Here is an 18659-nt window from a genome sequence, read left to right as displayed (position 1 = left end):
TATAGGACGGATTGGATATCGCACAGACATTATCGGCTGAGTGTATGGTAACTAACCATCCAACGAAATGAATGGGAGCCTTTCTCATATATAAATAGACTCTTACAATACTTAATTAATCTCTTAATCATGATTAAGGATTTTTAATTCACATACCACAGAAACAAATCAGCAATAGCGAATAACCATCCAATCCTCCTTCAGAAACAGATCTCAAAAGCAAAAAGCTCACGATAGAGAGAAAGAGACATGGATTGGATGAAAAAGAAAAAGATTAAAATAAAATTAAAAAAAAGCCCATGAAAGAGAAAAAGCAGTTGGGCTTTTGAGATTGGAGATTCTAAGAAGCAAAAGCATTTCAACAAACAGCTTCTGCTGCAAATCCACGTTAGTTCAAAAAGAAAAGAAAAAGAAAAAACCACAACATAGTAATAATATACAACAACAACAACAGCAGCAGCAGCAACAAGAACGAAAACAGGCAGCCAATCATACCATGCTCGGCCGTGGAGTTCCCACACTAAGCTGATTTTTTTTCCGTTTTTTTAAGTGTGGCCCACTGGTTGAGTGATCTGACGGCTTGGATCATCTAACAACGGGCCCCACTTATAGAAACTGAAAATCCCGGGCATACTATTGGAACACCGAGGCCAAGCATTGTTTGCCAGTGTTCTTAAAACGTCGGGACGACGCCGTACCCGGTGTCGGCCATCAGAGCAGCGGCTGAGGAGTAGATCCGATCGACCTCAGTCTCGATCTCCGTCCGCTTCGCGAATCGGCCTTTGATCCTGGGCCGCGTCTCGGCGTAGGCTTTCCGTGATGCGTAACGGATCGTCTTCTCGAATTTCCGGTTCTTCCTCTTCTCTCTGTATCTCAGCACCCTCGCCTCACGATCAAGCCCCGACAGCTGGGCCGCTGCTGCGGAATTCCCGTTCACCGTAACGGATCCGGCCGATATCTCAGCCTTCACGATGTCCATTCCGTCCGGCACGACCCCGACATCCAAAGAAGACGAAGAGACCTGTTACGAAAAGGATACACAGAATTATGAGAAAGGAAGTGGAAGTGGAGTTTGAAAATTTCAATTGTGTATTTTCTGGATCTGGAGTTTTTACGCTCTGGCTGAGAGATGGAGTGTAGCTGTAAGATGGCTTTGGACGGCAGAAATCCAGATCGTGGCCGTTCTCAGATGACGGTTTGAGGATCGGAGACGGGAACGGCTTGGATTGCACGGGGACAACGCTGTCAGCGCCGGGTCCGTTCTGATGATGGAATCGCGCGTCCATCGACGAAGCGTAGTCAAGATCGAGGTACGGATCTACGTCAGAGAAAAAGTAATCTCCGGTTTTGAGATCCGGGCCGTCCATCAGCTTAGGGTTAGTGTTGCAGAGGAGCCAGGAGGCCGCCTCCGCCTCATCCTGACACGTGTCGTTGGGGTTTTGGTCAGGGACAATTTCGTCATCTTCGTCATCGTCTTTGAGGAGGCCGTCGGGAACAAGGAGGCGAACGGCGTTAGATTTAACGGCGGCAGCGGACTCGTAAAAGGGAACGACGGGGAATCGCTCGTGCCGGCGCGCGAGGGGATTGGCGGAGTGGATGTCGCGGTCGCACGTGACGCAGAGGGCAGCGGCGTCGGCCTTGCACGTGACGGAGGCGGGGGCCTGCTCGCACACCTCGCACATCCACACACGCTCGTGGCGGGAGGCGAGCTTGTTGGCGCCGTGGACCTTGCCGTCGCACTCGATGCAGAGAAACGCCGAGTCAGCACGGCAGAAGAGCAGGGCCGAGGATGATTTGCACGAATCGCAGGGCTTTGCAGACAGGGGCCACCCGGTCGTGAACGGCTTGGATCGTTCTTCCTCCTGGATCGCCATTTTTCTCAGCTACGTCCCTCTTCCTCTCTCTCCCTCCCTCACAGAGGTATAGTCGTTTGGGTAAGCGTCTCTCTCTATCTTCTCGGAGCAAGCGCGATCGGGTCGCTGGCGAGTCAGCACGCGACACGTGGAACGCTCTTAGCCATTCAAAAGGATTATAGCTTAAATGCGATATGGGAAGGTAGCTGTCATCTACCTGTGCCGACGTGGGACCCATGCTAGTGTGTTCGGGAGTGAATTATGCGTTACTCGGGTAATACTTTAGTGAGTGTTGCCCTGACCGTTGGGCCAACCTTGATATATATGTTTTATATCCACGCCGTCCATCAGTTTTTCCAGATCATTTTAAGGAGTGGCCCCAAAAATGAATAAGACCAAGATCTCAAATGTACGATACCAAAGGAAACAGTTGTCATTGAATATCCACCATTAAAACTTCCTAGGGCCCATTGAAGTGATTTATTACCATCCAACCTGTTGATTGGATCGTACGGACCTGAATGAAGGGAAAGCACAAGTATCAACTTGATTTAAGACTTTTATAGTCTTCAAGAAGTTTTTAATGGTTAGAATTTAATCCCTCCTGTATGGTCCGCTTGAGATTTGTATCACTTCATTTTTTGTATCATCTCTTAAAATGATCTAACATATTAGATGGACGGCGTGGATATATATCATAGACATCAAGGTGGGCCATGGTCAGGCAAACACCCAGTCTCGTGATACTCGGGTAACACCCAATCCGCACCCACTGTGTTTCGACTTTCTCAGGGGCTCGAGTTTGAGTATTCTGTGCACCCGCCTACAGGTCTTCACAGGGCGCGCAGATGGATTGGCTACTCCCCCTGACACCATCCCAGTGGCTGATGGTCGGTGCTCTGTGGGCCCCACCATAATGTATTTGTTTCATCCATTCTGTTCATCCATTTTTAAGGATCATTTTAGGGACTAATACAAAAAACGATAGGGATATAAATATCAGATGGACCACACCATAGGAAAACAATAATGATTGGATATCCACCATTAAAATCCTCCTAAGGCTCACTGTACTGTTTATTTGACATCCAATCTGTTGATTGTGTTATGAAGACCCAGATGAAGGGAAAAATAAATATCAGCTTGATCCAAAGCTTTTATGGCTATCAAAATATTTTTAATGGTCAACTTTCATTCAACACTATTTCCTGTAATGTAGTCTACTTTAGATTTATATATACCTCATTTTTTCTCTAATAATAAAAGATGATCTATAAAAATAGATGGACAACATGAATGAAACACATATATTATAATGGAGCCCACAGAGCGCTAAACCACCGGCCATTCACGGTGTCAAGGGGTAGCCAATCCGTTTCCACTTGGCACGAATTAACTACTGACAGGTTGAGTAAGAGACTGGCTCCGGAAATGAAGTCAGCCTACATATCCTAAACATGGAGATACCATTTTTAGGACAATATCCGAAGAACAGGTTAAATCCAAACCCTAAAGATAACAGTATGATAGTGATGCTCATCTATAATACTGTTAAAGACCACGTCAGTTTTAGATCAAGTTAATATTTGTGTTTTCTCTTATTTTGTATTTATTATAACTTTTGGGCGGGTTAAATTTCAAATAAACATTATATTAGCCTGAGGAGAGTTTCAACGATGGGAATCACTTTACCCACTGTTTTCGTTGGAGGAGCATACTTAAGGTGTTTTTTTTTTGCCTCATTTTTTAGTTCATAGCCTACAATGATATCTAAAAATATATATGCAATGGGATATAACACATGCATCCTAGTAAAGCCCACAAAACTTGATGACGTCACTTCAGTAGCCACTCGCTACTCATTGAATACTAACCAGTGATGTCACTAAGTTCTATACGCCTCATCATTACGTATGTGTTGTACCTACACCGTCCATCCATCTTGAGATATCATTATAGGAATGAGCTAAAGAATGAGATAGATTAAAATCTCTAGTAAACCCCGCTACAAAAAATAATAGTGGAGAGAGTGATTCCCACCGTTGAAACTATCCAAATGCCTACTGTTGGGGGCAAAAATACAAGTCCGAAGACTCGGACGTAATGCCTCGGGACTCGGACGTGATACCTCGGGTCGCCGAAGGATGCGTCAAATCCGAGGCACGGTTCGCTAAACCGAGACAATGGTTGAGTCGGTTCGAACAACTTATCAGTGTTCCGGGCATGTGTCGGGCGGACCGCCTTGCAAGACCGATCGTCGCTAGGTCAGATCTCATCCCGGATATCTTGGGATAAGATCTCCGATCCCGAAGCTCACGGGATCGGATGATGGCTCAAGATGGGCACGATCCTATCTCCGTGATACCCGAGAAGATCCCGCGCTCAATATCAGGAGGACCCCATCAGCTATAAAAGGAGGACCCTTGTCACCTTGAGAGGTACGAAACAAATTCCTCCTAAAAACCTTCCAATACTTTGAGACCCCGAGTCCAGGCCTGACTTTGGCATCGGAGGGTCCCCTGCTTGAGCCAGGGTCTCCTTTGTTTTCTTTCTGTGCAGGCATACAAGGGTCCAGGAGGACGAACCAGACAATTGCATCAACAGTTTGGCGCCGTCTGTGGGAACGTGCAAAAAGCCATCTCGTATCTCTATACTGAGTCCAATGGTGATGACTAGAAGGACGGTCCCAGAAGAAGATTTGAATGAGAACGCGATTACAGGGCCACCCGGTCCAATCGCCGTTCCCCCAGCCCAGAACCCACCTAACAACCGCCGACGAGGGGCGACCGGAACAAGCAACAATCAGCGGGGTCGCGACGATGGGCGGTTGGACAAGGAGGTTCAGGAAATCCTCCGATATGAATACGATGAAGCAGATGCTGGAACGAATGTAGCAGCAAATGCAACCACTCCCGCATCTTCAAGGGGAGACAGGCCGATGGCGGCGGTTGATCCTCAACCTTCGCGCCAGCATCTTCCTATGAGCCAACCCAAGGCGGGTCGAACCATCTCAGCGCATTCACCAACGCCTCCCTCCCCGATCGATCTTGGACGAAATAGAACGAAGAAGGCGCAATCGCCCTTCCATGGAAGCAGAAAGCAGCTAACCTTGGAAAGCCGACATTCAAAATTTCAAAAAGGAAGTGGAAGAGATGGCAAAAGAGATGGCAGACATAAAGCACGGTCGGAATGTATATTCAGGGTCCGAAGCAAAGGCGTCCCCTTTGTGGACTCGGTAATGAAAGCCCGATTGCCCGAGAGGTTTCGATTACCTCAAATCACGCCTTTCACCGGCAAGACTGACCCGACCGAGCATATTGAGTGCTTCAGAACCTATATGGAACTCCATGATGCCTCGGATGCAGTAATGTGTCGGGCCTTTTCTCTTACATTGACTGATGTAGCTCGACTGTGGTTCAAACAGCTGAAGCCAAAGTCCATCAGTTCATTCGTTGAGCTGAGCAACGCCTTCCTCACCAACTTCATCGGCGGAAAGAAAAAATTAAAGCCCCCTGCACATCTGAATAACCTAGTTCAGAAGCAAGGAGAGCTATTGAAAGATTACATCAAGCGTTTTAATTTCGAATCCCTTCAAGTTCGAAAACATTCGGAAGAAACGGCCCTCAATGCACTCATGCAAGGAGTTAGGGATAAGCCATTCCTGGCATCTCTAGACAAAACTCCGCCCGATACTCTGGCAGAGTTTATGGCACGGTCCGATAAATATGCCAACGCCGAGGACGCGCGAATCTGCGTGAAACTAAAACCTCGGCCAAAGAGTCGGCCAAAAGGGAGCGACCGGGGGAAGGAAACGCAAAGAGGATCAAGCGCGTGACGAGCGAAGGTCAGGAAAACGGCCGGATCGAAAATTTTCCACATATACTCCCCTGAATAAGACTTGGGAAGAGGTACTGATGGAAATAAAAAACGAAGGCTTTGTTAGGTGGCCCAGTAAGCTCAGGAGTAATCCTAATCGGCGGGATAAGGATAAGTACTGCCATTATCATCGCGATCACGGGCATAACACAAGTGATTGCCGTCACTTAAAAGAAGAGATCGAAAGACTCATAAAAGACGGCCGACTCAGAGAACATATGGTCAAAGCTGGGGCATCTGAGGCGCGCCCGACCGAGAGTCATCCTATGGAAGAAATCCGGACGATTATCGGCGGTCCACAATGTGGGGGCGACTCAAACAACGCGCGAAGGAATCATGCACGAAAACTTAGTCAGCCTCAGTCCGAGCTCATGATTATAGATCGGCCATCAAAGGAGAAGAAAAGAGAAAGATATCGCATCTCGTTCACAGGAAGAAGATGCCCGAGGCATCTATCACCCCACGATGACGCATTGATTGTCACCCGACCATCGCCAACCGAAAGGTGTTTCGTATACTCGTCGATACGGGGTCATCCGCAGACGTGTTATTTACCCAGCGTTCGACAAAATGGGGATCGAACGATCCACACCGCGCCCGCCGGACTCGCTGATCGGTTTTTCCGGGAGGACAAAGTCTCAAGGGATTGTCTCGTTACCACTCACCGCTGGTAGTCCATGTCAGACGACGGTGATGGTAGACTTCCTGGTCGTCGATCAACCATCGGTATACAACGCAATACTCGGCCGACCTTTGTTGAGTCTCCTCCAGGCCGTGGTGTCCACTTACCATCTTTCCATGAAATTCCCGACCGAATCGGGAGTCGGGATTGTCAAAGGAGACCAGCAGGATGCGAGGCGATGCTACATGATAGCCGTAAAAGGAGCCGCCGACAAAAGTCCGACCAACATATTAACAATCGAATCGCTGGACCCTCGGGGCGAGAATTATGAACGAGGACAGCCGGTCGAGGATCTTGTCTCGTTCCCCTTGGTCGAGACAGATGGATCCAAGACGGTACGAATTGGCTCGTCTCTGCAGTCCCCTTTGAAAGAAGAGCTGATAGCCCTGCTCCGCAGGTACACCGACGTCTTTGCCTGGGGTCACGAGGACATGCTCGGGATCGACCCCTCTGTGGTGACTCACCGACTCAACATCGATCCGTCGTATCGACCGATCCGACAGAAGCGGCGACCGCTCGGCCCTGAACGATACGCTATTATCGAAGAAGAAGTCAACAAACTCCTCCAGGCTAATTTCATAGAAGAAATACACTATCCAGAGTAGGTCGCGAATGTCGTGCTTGTAAAGAAATCCAACGGGAAGTGGCGAGTCTGTATCGACTATACCGACTTAAATAAAGCCTGCCCCAAGGATAGCTTTCCGCTTCCGAGGATAGACCAGTTAGTAGATAGTACAGCCGGACATGAGCTCCTTAGCTTCATGGATGCATATTCAGGGTATAATCAAATTGTAATGCACCAAACAGATAAATCAAAAACTACCTTTGTCACCGACAAAGGCCTTTATTGTTACCGAGTGATGCCATTTGGTCTGAAGAATGCCGGCGCAACTTATCAAAGGTTAGTTAACAAAATCTTTGCTCGGCTTATAGGCCGGACTATGGAAGTATACATCGACGACATGCTCGTCAAAAGCATACACGCGGCAGATCATGTGAATAATTTGGAAGAAATGTTTCTAATCCTACGGAAGTTCCGGATGAAGCTGAATCCAAGTAAATGTGCTTTTGGAGTAGGCTCCGGTAAATTCCTCGGTTTCTTGGTCAGTCAGCGAGGAATAGAGGCAAACCCTGAGAAGATAAAGGCTCTGATTGATATGGAATCCCCCAGAACCATTAAGGACGTCCAAAGATTGGCCGGACGAGTCGCAGCACTCAATCGGTTCCTGTCCAGAGCAACGGATAAGTGTCTCCCTTTTTTCAAACAATTGAAAGGAAGACAAGCGATGGGTTGGACGGAAGAGTGTGAAGCAGCATTCCAGCAATTAAAATTATATCTCGGTTCTGCACCTCTCTTATCAAAACCTGAACCGGGGGAGTCGTTGCTCCTCTATCTAGCTGTATCCGAGGCAGCGGTTAGCTCGGCTTTGATACGAGAATCCGAAGGAAAGCAACTACCGGTTTACTACGTCAGCAAAGCGTTATTGCCAGCAGAAACGAGATACCCAAGCTTGGAAAAAGTGGCCTTGGCTTTAATAACTTCCTCTCGGCGACTTAGGCCGTACTTCCATGCCCACACCATCATTGTAATGACCAACCTTCCGCTTCGCCAGGTACTGTAGAAACCAGAAGCTTCCGGCCGACTCACCAAATGGGCTATCGAGCTGAGTGAGTTTGATATTCAATACCGACCAAAGGCAGCAATCAAAGGGCAAGCCGTAGCTGATTTTATCGCCGAGGGAACGTCTTCAGCCGAACTTTCAGCAAATGATACACCGAAGGACGGTGCAGCTCCGACCTCAACCGCTCCCCCTTGCCCTATTCCGTGGAATCTGTATGTTGACGGTTCTTCCAACTCGAAGGCCAGTGGGGCTGGGGTTGTGCTGGAAACCCCCGATCATACTTACATACAGTATGCCTTACGACTTGGATTCCAAGCGACGAACAATACGGCGGAATATGAAGCGTTGTTACTCGGCCTCCGACTCGCCGCTAGCATGGAGGTCACTCACCTAAGTGTTTTCAGCGACTCTCAGTTGGTTGTTAACCAGGTTACCGGTGTATACCAGACACGAAAAGACCAGTTAAGGGCATACATGCAGAAAGCAAAGGAACTCATCAACGGATTTCAACTCTGTCGCGTCACTCGGATCCCTCGTACGAAAAACAGCAAAGCCGATTTGTTAGCAAAGCTCGCCTCAGCCGATGAAGACGAGATACCCAGGTCCGTCCCTGTCGAATACGTTGACAAGCCCAGCATAGATGAACCAATTAGCGAGGCCGTCAATACAATCGACTCGGAACCTTCCTGGATTGATCCAATCCGCCAATACCTTGACGAAGGAAAGTTGCCCGAGGATCGTGCCGAGGCTCGACGAATTAAGATACGAGCCTCCCGTTATACCATATTCAACGGAACCCTCTACAAGAAAGGTTACTACGCCCCGTTGCTGCGGTGCCTCAAACCCACCGAGGCAAACTATGTGTTACAGGAAATTCATGAAGGAATCTGCGGAACCACTCGGGAGGGCGATCCCTCGCCTACAAGGTCCTACGACAGGGATACTTGCCCACTATCCAACACGACGCCCGCGAGCTCGTTCAAAATGCGACAGATGCCACCCGGTTCGCGGCAATTCCCGAGGCAAGCACCAAGCATTAACGCCGATGATGGACCTTGGCCTTTCGCGCGGGGCGTCGACATCATAGACCGCTCCCTATGGGAAAAGGTCGGACCAGTTTGCTGTGGTAGCGGTTGACTATTTCACGAAGTGGGCCGAGGCAACCATTAGCTAAAATAACCGAGCGGAAGATCACCGAATTTATATGGAAAAACATTATCTGCCGGTGGTACCCCGTACCATCGTTATAGGATAATGGAAGGCAATTTGATAATGTAAGCTTTCGCGGGATGTGCGACAACCTCTGAAAGGAACGTTTACTCTTCGCCTCATCATCCTCAAACCAACGGACAAGTTGAAGCGGTTAATAAGATTATCAAGCAACATCTTCGAGACCAAGCTTGGCCGGGCCAAAGGAGAATGGGCCGAAGAGCTCCCGAAAATTCTTTGGGCCTACCGAACCACCGCTCGAACAGCCACAGGGGAGACTCCGTTTTCACTAGCTTATGGCTCGGAAGCCGTCACTCCCGTTGAAATCGGATTACCTTCGGCTCGAATCACCACATTCAATGCAGAAGCAAACGAAGAACTCCTAGCACTCGGACTCGACCTTCTGGACGAACAAAGGGAAGTGGCACGGCTGCGCACGGAGGCGCGGCAGCGACAAGTGGCTCGGTTCTACAATACCCGAGTTAGGATTAGAAGATTTCGAATGGGAGATATGGTTCTTCGGAAAGTGTTTTCTAACACCAAGGAATTTGGGTCGGGTACACTGGGACCCAATTGGGAAGGACCCTACATCGTCTCGGGCACTATTAGACCGGGAACGTATCAGCTGGAAGACCTAAACGGACAGCCGTTGCCTCACCCTTGGAACGCTGAACACCTCAAAGTCTACTATCCCTAGTTCTATATTCAACGATTAAAGAAAGGATAAAGCCAAGTCAAATAAGTAAAAATAGGCATTTCTCTTTCATTCCTCAAAACATATGTAAGTACAAAGCAAGTGAATACATCAAAGCAAAAAAAAAAAACTATACATGTCCAAGGGCCCCGGTAACTGCCCTCATGCACCGGCCTCATCCCCAGCAGTATCTTCAGCAGTGGCGTCCGGGTTCTCGGATCCCGAGGCTGCTCCACCCTCGATTTCTGAAAGGTCAAGGTCAGGGAAGGATTTCTTTATGTCCTTGACGCATTCCAGATATCCGCTTTGGAACAAGCGGTCCCTTTCATCCTCGAACTCCGCCGACTCGAGGAATGCTTGGACGGCTTGGTCCCTAGCCCTCTCGGCCTCCCGAGTCTTCTCGACGGCCTGCTGAATGTGCTCCGCCGCCTCAAGCTTAGCCCGAGCTAAGTCATCCGCGCACGAAGCATGGACTGCTAGAACTCGCTGATTCTCCTCTTCAGCTTTGGAGAGTCGAGCCAGTGCCTGGGCGACCTTTGCCTTCGCTTCGTCCAGGGCTCTTCTGGAGGAAGCCGCCTCTGCCCTCGCGTCTTCAGCAGCTTTCCGGGCAAGGGACGCCTCGCCTGTCAGGACGCCGACCCGGATCTCGGCCTCCCCGCGTCGACCTTCGGCCTCAGACAGAAGAGCCTGCAGCCGATGAGTTGAGGATAACTCCTTGCTGGCCTTGATTAAGCAAGGAGCGAGTTCAAAAAGCATCCGGGCAGCGTGGCTAACAGTCTGCGACGACGGGGCGTTGTAGAGTTTCACGAACTCTCTTTCGCACCCGCGGGCCAGGGCCCAAGGAACCATCCCCGACACCACTTGCTCCAGGATTGACGGCCCCTCCTGGTTCGTCTCCTCCCCTCGGGAGGACGCGGTCCTCGTCTCTCCCTCCCCCCTGAAGGACGCGGCCTCGGTCTCTTCTTCCCGACTCGGCACAGCCGTCTCAACGCGTGCCGAGTCAGGTGCCGCCTGAGGCTCCGAAGCAGCAATCGCCGTCTCTTCCGCCCTTTCGTCCGGGTCGGGAGCTCGCTGGCTCTTTCTCCTTCCGCAGCACCCTTTGCCTTTTCGGCGGCCGAGGCTCCGAAAGAAGAACCGACCGCGGAAGAGCTTTCAACCTCGTAACTGGCCTGAGGGCAGGACGAGTTCCAGTCATCTCCGGTTCAGGGACAATCCTGAGGTTGGGACGAGCTTCGGGCAGATCTGTAAAAAAAAAAAAAAAAGGATAAGTTATGACGAAGTAAGTCGGGGGAAATTCGGAAAATCCAGAAGATTCATTCCCAATTACCTGTAACTTCCGAGTCCAGACCTGCAAGATGAAGGCGTTCCGGCTGTAGAAGCACCTTCCAAGACCTGTCTCTCGGATCCAACGACCTCAACTCTTTGATCCGAGCCGAGGCAGTAGTACCGAGCTTCGGCCTCTTCTTTGGAATATCTGCCAAACACAAGCTCGTCAGACTCAGAATATTACAAAAACAAAAAAGAGGGGAGGGGCGAGAGGGAGAGAAGACCCAAGTCACCTGCTCTTTGGAACGCCCGAGGGACACGAGCCTCGTAGGACCCGGACTCATCCGTCTCCCAGCGACCACATGCCCAAAACCAACGCTCTTTCCAGTGTTTGTTGGAAGTGGGAGGGTCGGTTATCAGGGAACCGCCTCCGCCTCGCCAAGCAGCGAAGACGTAGAAGCCGGGGTAGTTCGGATTTACCCGCACTTGATACAGGTGGAGAAATTCGTCGACTGTAAGTGGTGGCTGTTCCATCTCAGCCCACAACATTGCACATCCGAGTAAGTTCCTCCACCCATTCGGGACTATCTGCCCCGGGGCAATCTTTATGCGAGACAAAACTCCCCGGACTATGGTCTGAAGGGGCAGACGCAAGCCGCATTGCATCGACACTTGGTAAATCGCGACTGCCCCGGCAGGAGGGTGATCCGGTAAATCATTCGGACGGGGAAGATAGGTGATGACCGACTCGGGAATATGGTACCCGACCCGGATTCTGTCCAAGTCCGTCTCAGTCAAGACTGAGGGAACCGGTCCGCTTAAATCTTCCCCCGATCCTTCTTCTTCAGATTCGGCCTGCGCCGACTCACCAACAGGAGCAAGATCAGGGGTTCCTTCGGCGATTAAAATTTCATCTTCTTCCTCCTCATCCTCCTCCATATCCCTTGGCAAGTTAGGCCTTCCCGGGCGGGTTAATAGGGACGACCCGCCCCGAGAAGGAACGACGGAAGCAGGGCGCTCCGCCGGAGCTTCGGTGACTCTCTCCGGTAGACAAGCAGCGTTGGCGTCCACTGCTATCTCCGTCAGTAAGGAAGGCGATTCCGCAACGTTCCAAAAACGTTGCGCTTCGCCTTCGTCTCCGGAAGCTCCCCCCTGGGGACTCTGAGAACTCCTATCCGCCATTATTACCAAATAAAGAGGAAGGAGAAACTCACCGGAGGGAGAAAGGAAAACGGAGATGGCGGAAAGAGGCACCGACGGTAAAGAGAAAGAAAAGGAAGGAGACGAAAGGCTATGTAAACCCTAAAGAAAATGCGGAGCGGGAATGGCAAAAGCAGTAAAAGTTTAAAGTGCGGGGCCCCTGACGTTATATAAGGTCGCCATACGGCGGAGACAATTAATGAGGAAATGATTCGACGCCTGCATCGATTCCCTCGCTCGACACGTGGCGCACGTCAACTGGCAACAATAATACCTTCGCTACGTGTCCAATCCTCATTGGCGGGATGTGTGATTTGACGGCTGACGGCGCATGCGATGTCAGAAGCTGAACCGTCCCCCATCAAAGGCCTCATGGAATGCATTTAATGATCACGACTCATCTCGGACTGAGTTACGAACCGACTCCAAACTCGCTACTCCTCAGTGTCATATGAAACACACGGAGTAAGGGGGCTTACTGTTGGGGGCAAAAATACAAGTCCGAAGACTCGGACGTAATGCCTCGGGACTCGGACGTGATACCTCGGGTCGCCGAAGGATGCGTCAAATCCGAGGCACGGTTCGCTAAACCGAGACAATGGTTGAGTCGGTTCGAACGACTTATCAGTGTTCCGGGCATGTGTCGGGCGGACCTCCTTGCAAGACCGATCGTCGCTAGGTCAGATCTCATCCCGGATATCTTGGGATAAGATCTCCGATCCCGAAGCTCACGGGATCAGATGATGGCTCAAGATGGGCACGATCCTATCTCCGTGATACCCGAGAAGATCCCGCGCTCAATATCAGGAGGACCCCATCAGCTATAAAAGGAGGACCCTTGTCACCTTGAGAGGTACGAAACAAATTCCTCCTAAAAACCTTCCAATACTTTGAGACCCCGAGTCCAGGCCTGACTTTGGCATCGGAGGGTCCCCTGCTTGAGCCAGGGTCTCCTTTGTTTTCTTTCTGTGCAGGCATGCAAGGGTCCAGGAGGACGAACCAGACAATTGCATCAACACCTACTATGATGTTTATTTGAAATCCTACCTATTCAAAAGTACAAAAAAAAAAAAAATAAATAAAAATAAAAATAAAAATAATATGGGGAAAACACAAATGTCAGCTTGATATAAAACTTTTGTAGCCTTTAAAAGTTTTTAACAGTGGGCGTTACTGTCCCACCGTTTTCTACGTTGGGTCCACTGGAGCTTTGGATTTAACTCATTCTTTTGAAATTACCCTAGCATGATCTCTTCAAATGAATGGAAGGTGTGGATAGAAAACATACATCATGGTGGGGCCTACGGAACTTAGTGACGTCACTTCAGTAGGGAGTCTCGCTACTCAACCTGTCAGTAGCTAATCCGCGCAACCGCTGAAGGCAGAGGCACTGTGGAGTCCACCGAGATTTACGTGAGAAATCTAATCCATCCATCAGTTTCTTCAGGTACATTAGGAAACGATCTAGATAAAGAGACATATTAAAAACTCTAGTGGGCCGCACGAAAGGAAACAATGGAGGTTGAAACTGGCACCGTTGAAAACTTCTCGGGTTCCACCGTGATACTTATGTGAAATCCAAACCGTTCATAAGGTTATTCCCACTCGGATGAACTGAAAAAACAAATACTACACTGATCTAAAACTTCTGTGGCCCCATGAAATCATCCAGATCCAAATATTAGGCGGGCCACACCGTTGGGAACTTAGGTTTTAGGAGATCAGCTTTATATTGTTTCGGTTGGTGTGTCCTATTAGAGTTTTTGATCGAGATGATATTTTTTTATAACACGTTCATATAATGATTATAATCTGATGGACGGAGTAGATTTACATATCAAACGTGGTGGACCCCACGGATCTTGGGTCTACGCAAATGGATTGCAGACGATTCCGGTTCTCTGAGTGGCGGGCCTGGGAGCGTTGCCGTGAAGAAATAACCAAATAAAATAATAAGGAAGCTGATTCCAGACGCCCACATCTTCAAGCGCCTGCGTCTTACGCACCGCACGTGTCAAGGTCGTAAATGTATGTGTGATCTGAAACGTTCATACGCGGGTCCCCTTCCCATTGATAAGTCCTTGGGACAAAAATTGGTAAATCGATCTCGGCCGAACATATACAAAGAAATGAATGTTGGAGAAATGATAACCGTCCACACTTGGGCCACCGATGCAAGCGTGAGCGACGTGTCTGATCTCAGACATGAACGCCTCGTTAGCACGTATGGTTAGTTTGTGTTAGTTTGTGTTAGTCACGTGCGTCTGAAATTAGCTGCTAGCATTACAAACATGCGAGGGGGCGACTAAGTGCCAGAGATCCGTAACATGGACCACGTGTCAGAGATATGGCCCATTCATCATGTGGGCGCAGTGGGAACATGCCGTATAGCAAAAAATCGTATGATTATCAGACGATCCAAATAGGGAGCGGATTAGGTGAGACCCCGAATTCACCCCAGACGGTGCGGCCCTTACCGTGGGGCCCACCTTGATCTATGCATTCTGTATCCACATCATCCATCCGTTTTTTAAGATCATTTTAGGGGATTATCCCAAAAATGAAGCAAATCCGATTTATCAGGTGGACCATATCATAGGAAACAGTGGTGATTGAAGGGATTCCTGTTAAAAACTTCTTAAGGCTCACATTAATATTTTGCTAGCGTTTATTTGCCATAGGCCTGAATGAAGAGAGAGAGAAAGAGAGAGAGAGATAAGCTTGACTCAAAACTTTTGTGACTCATTAATGGCCAATGAATCACCACGGATTTCTATGGTATGGTCTGCTTAATGATTGGATGTGCCTTTTTTTTTTCTTTTTTTTTTAATGCACTAAAATGATATGGAGAAACAAAAGGACGGTGTGGATACATAATATATACATCAAGGTAGACCCACAACAAGCGCAACACCATCTTAGTGGGTCCAGGGTCTCACATAATCCACTCCCAGCCAAACATATGCTTTGAGTTTTTTTACTGTTGAGCTTTATATTCAGAGGTGGGCACTGGGTGACTTGATACGAAAAACTCAACTCATTTGACTCATTTAAATCCGAATCGACTTGAACCGAACGGGTGAATCGGTTTGAACTGATTAGGCTTTGCACAATTCGAACTCAAACTGAGTCGAGTTTGAGTTACCTAGTATCTCGACCTAACTCAACCTGAAACTCGATCCAGTTAGACTCGACCTGATCCGAAACCCGACTCGATCCGACTTTCTATCCCTACCCGCCGCACCCTATCCCGACCCGATCCCAAACTCTCTCCCTCCCTCCCTCATCCTCCTCCTCTTCCAAGCTCGGCAACCGCCCAACATCATCACCCTCCTCCTCCTCTTCTAAGCCCAGGAACCACCCACCGCCATTGCTCTCCTCCTCCTCTCTCTCCTCTCCACTCCCTCCCTCCCTCATCTCTCAATCTGACTCGGTGCCGACTCGACCGAACTCGGTACTTCTGATCGGATCGAACTCGGTCTGGATCAATTCAGGCCAGACCGAACTTGGATTGAGTCAGGCATGCTGGACTTGGTATCAAGTCGGATCGAGTTCGGGTCAGGCCTATTTCAAAACTGGATCGAGTTGAGTTAGCCCTAACTCGGTTTAACTCAACTCGATGCCCAGCTCTATTTATATCTAACCGATCATTTTCTTTCCATGCAAGTCTACTATGCATCGTTTATGACTAATGGAAGGGTGATTGCCCATGACCCCAGGCACAGAGATATTTCTATGGCTGGGACTATGTGTGGCCCACAAATATGCCTGTGAAAAATCCACTCTGTCCATCTATTTTGCAAGATTGTGGTAGTACATGAATCTAAAAATCAGGCAGGTCTAAAACTCATGTCAACCATTCCACACAAAACAGTGAGGATTGAACGCCTTGGGGGTGATAGAAGTTTTGTATGAGTATGATATTTGTCCATACTGTTTATCTGTGTGTTAATAACCATATGAACGGTTTGGATGGCATGTAAACATAATGGTCAGCTCCACTAAGGCTTCAACTGTGGGTGTTTCCGTTCCCATTGTTTTGTTGGTGTGGCCTACCATAGTTTTAGATCTATATAATTTTTAAACTTATATACAATTGTGTGGTCTTTCAAAATAGATGGACGGAGTGGATTTGTTACGTACATCTCAGTGGACCCGAGACAGCCCTGCCAATAGGCATATCCCTTTGCTAGAGGCAATCCACTCCCATTATTGATGGCCACATTTGTTCACAGCTAGGTGGTGTTGGGCGCCGTGTGGGCCATGGTTATGTGTGTGTTTTTTTTTCCAGGCATCAGTCCCAAAATGAAGCAGATCAAAACCTCAAATGGACCACACCACATGAAACAGTGGTGATTGAACATTCACCATTAAAACTTCTTGAGTGCTACAAAAGATTTGGAGCAAGCTGATATTTTGGTTTTCTCTCAAACAGGTCTGTTTAACCTCATCAATAGGTTGGATGGCAAATAAACATTACAGTGACACCCATAACCATAGCTCAAGTAGCAGACTGAGTGAAAGATACCTTGTTTCAGCACCGAGGTCTTGGTATTGATTCCCTAGTGGGGGTGGCAAACAGTGAAGTGTGAACTGACAATGGGTGTACTAACAAGCTAACCAATAATAATAATAATAAACATTACAGTGAGCCCGAAGGTAGGTTTCAACTATGGGTCTCATTATCCCATTATTTCCCATGGTGTGGTCCACTCGAGCTTATGATAGATGGCATCAAAAAATTGATACATGGCATGGAAATAAAAAAAGAAATACATCACAATGGACCCTACAGTGTCCGACCCCACCCATCTGCCTATTGTTGGGGTCACCACCCAATCATCTTCCCTCCCAAGCGTTCTAAGTAAACTCTTGGTGCCACTGTTATTTATGTATTTTATCCACTCTATCCATCCATTTTACCAAATAATTTTAGAACTTGAGCCTAAAAATGAAGTACATGAAAAACTCAAGTGGACCACACTATAAGAAACTGTGTAAATTAAACATCTACCGATAGAAAATTATTGGTGGAGACAGAAGTTTTGGATCAAGTCTATATTTGTGTTTTCCCTTAAATCTCTGTCTTTATGATCTTATGAACAGTTGGATGACAAATAAACATCACTGTGGGTTCAAAAAGTTCTCATGAGAATTCATGGAACCGGAATGGGTGCATAGCGGAGCATTGAGCTATATATATATATATATATATATATATATATATATATATATATATATATATATATATGTGTGTGTGTGTGCGCGCGCGCGCGCGCTTCAAATTTGGGCTTGACCGCTAAAATTAGCTGGAAAAATGGATGAACGGCGGTGTGCCGTAACAGAATTTACTCAATATCGATACTCACGCAAAATACTTCACTCCTTACGCATTCACGCCCCCGCAGTACACGTGGCATACGTGTTCCCCAGTGCCCCACCCTCCAAACTGATGTCCATCTGGTGGGATATATACCTAGCTAATCAGATCAGACGATCCTAACTTCAGGTGATGGATGTTCGTTCCTTGAGTTAGGTCAGGTCAGTTAAATATCTTTCATCTTAGCTGTCCATTCAATGGCCGGAAATCATAGAATTCCAATGACGTACAACTAACGCATTATTCCCAATGTGCCATTTTTATATGACATCCGGTCCGTTCAAAAGGTTGGCGGTTCCATAAAGATCATTTGGCAAAAGACCAATCCTTTCATCAGGTGGGCCACACATATCCTTTCAATCACATTCTTGGTCGTCCACAATTTCCTGAAGTGCGACCCACATTTACGGGGCCAACCTTTTGGATGGGTTGGATGTTGTACAAACATTAAAAAAAATAATAAAAATAAATAAATAAATAAATAAAAAGGAAAGAGAGATTTGCCCTGGAAGCTTCAATGATAGAATCGTTGACTCATTTATATAGCTAGGAGCAAGTCATAGTACAAAAATCAATATTATATTAATAATACAAGATATTAAGATTAAAAAATAAAATAAATTCAATTATCATCTTGAAACATTTATTTGATAGATCTCACTTCTTATCATCTATTTGATAAATCTCACTTTGTATGATTTAGAATCACTTTAGTTTGATGATTCTAACTATATAATCAATGGCTCATAAATAACCTTGTTCATAAGGTTAGGGTGACCCAATCAGCATGATTTTTTCACTATGTTCTCATGAATCATTCAAAAGATTTGAGGACAACAAGAAAAAGAACACCCATATGCTACTTGGACAGTTATTC

At 47.7% G+C, this 18659-nt stretch overlaps 1 protein-coding gene across 1 annotated transcript; it reads right to left on the bottom strand.

Moving 5' to 3' along the window:
* Positions 1-300: 300 nt before the first annotated feature.
* Positions 301-1931, bottom strand: LOC131256795 (zinc finger protein CONSTANS-LIKE 4-like). Its single transcript, XM_058257837.1, has 2 exons — positions 1116-1931; positions 301-1021 (listed from the first exon to the last, which is right to left on the bottom strand). Exons 1-2 carry the CDS (start codon positions 1872-1874, stop codon positions 674-676), a joined length of 1107 nt encoding a protein of 368 aa, XP_058113820.1. The 5' UTR covers positions 1875-1931; the 3' UTR covers positions 301-673.
* Between the last annotated feature and the right edge of the window lie 16728 nt (positions 1932-18659).

This window comes from Magnolia sinica, chromosome 9 (assembly GCF_029962835.1).
Source record: "Magnolia sinica isolate HGM2019 chromosome 9, MsV1, whole genome shotgun sequence".
Classification (NCBI taxonomy): domain Eukaryota; kingdom Viridiplantae; phylum Streptophyta; class Magnoliopsida; order Magnoliales; family Magnoliaceae; genus Magnolia; species Magnolia sinica.
Note: the sequence above shows the minus strand (reverse complement) of the source record. Positions and strands in the feature narration are given on the sequence as shown.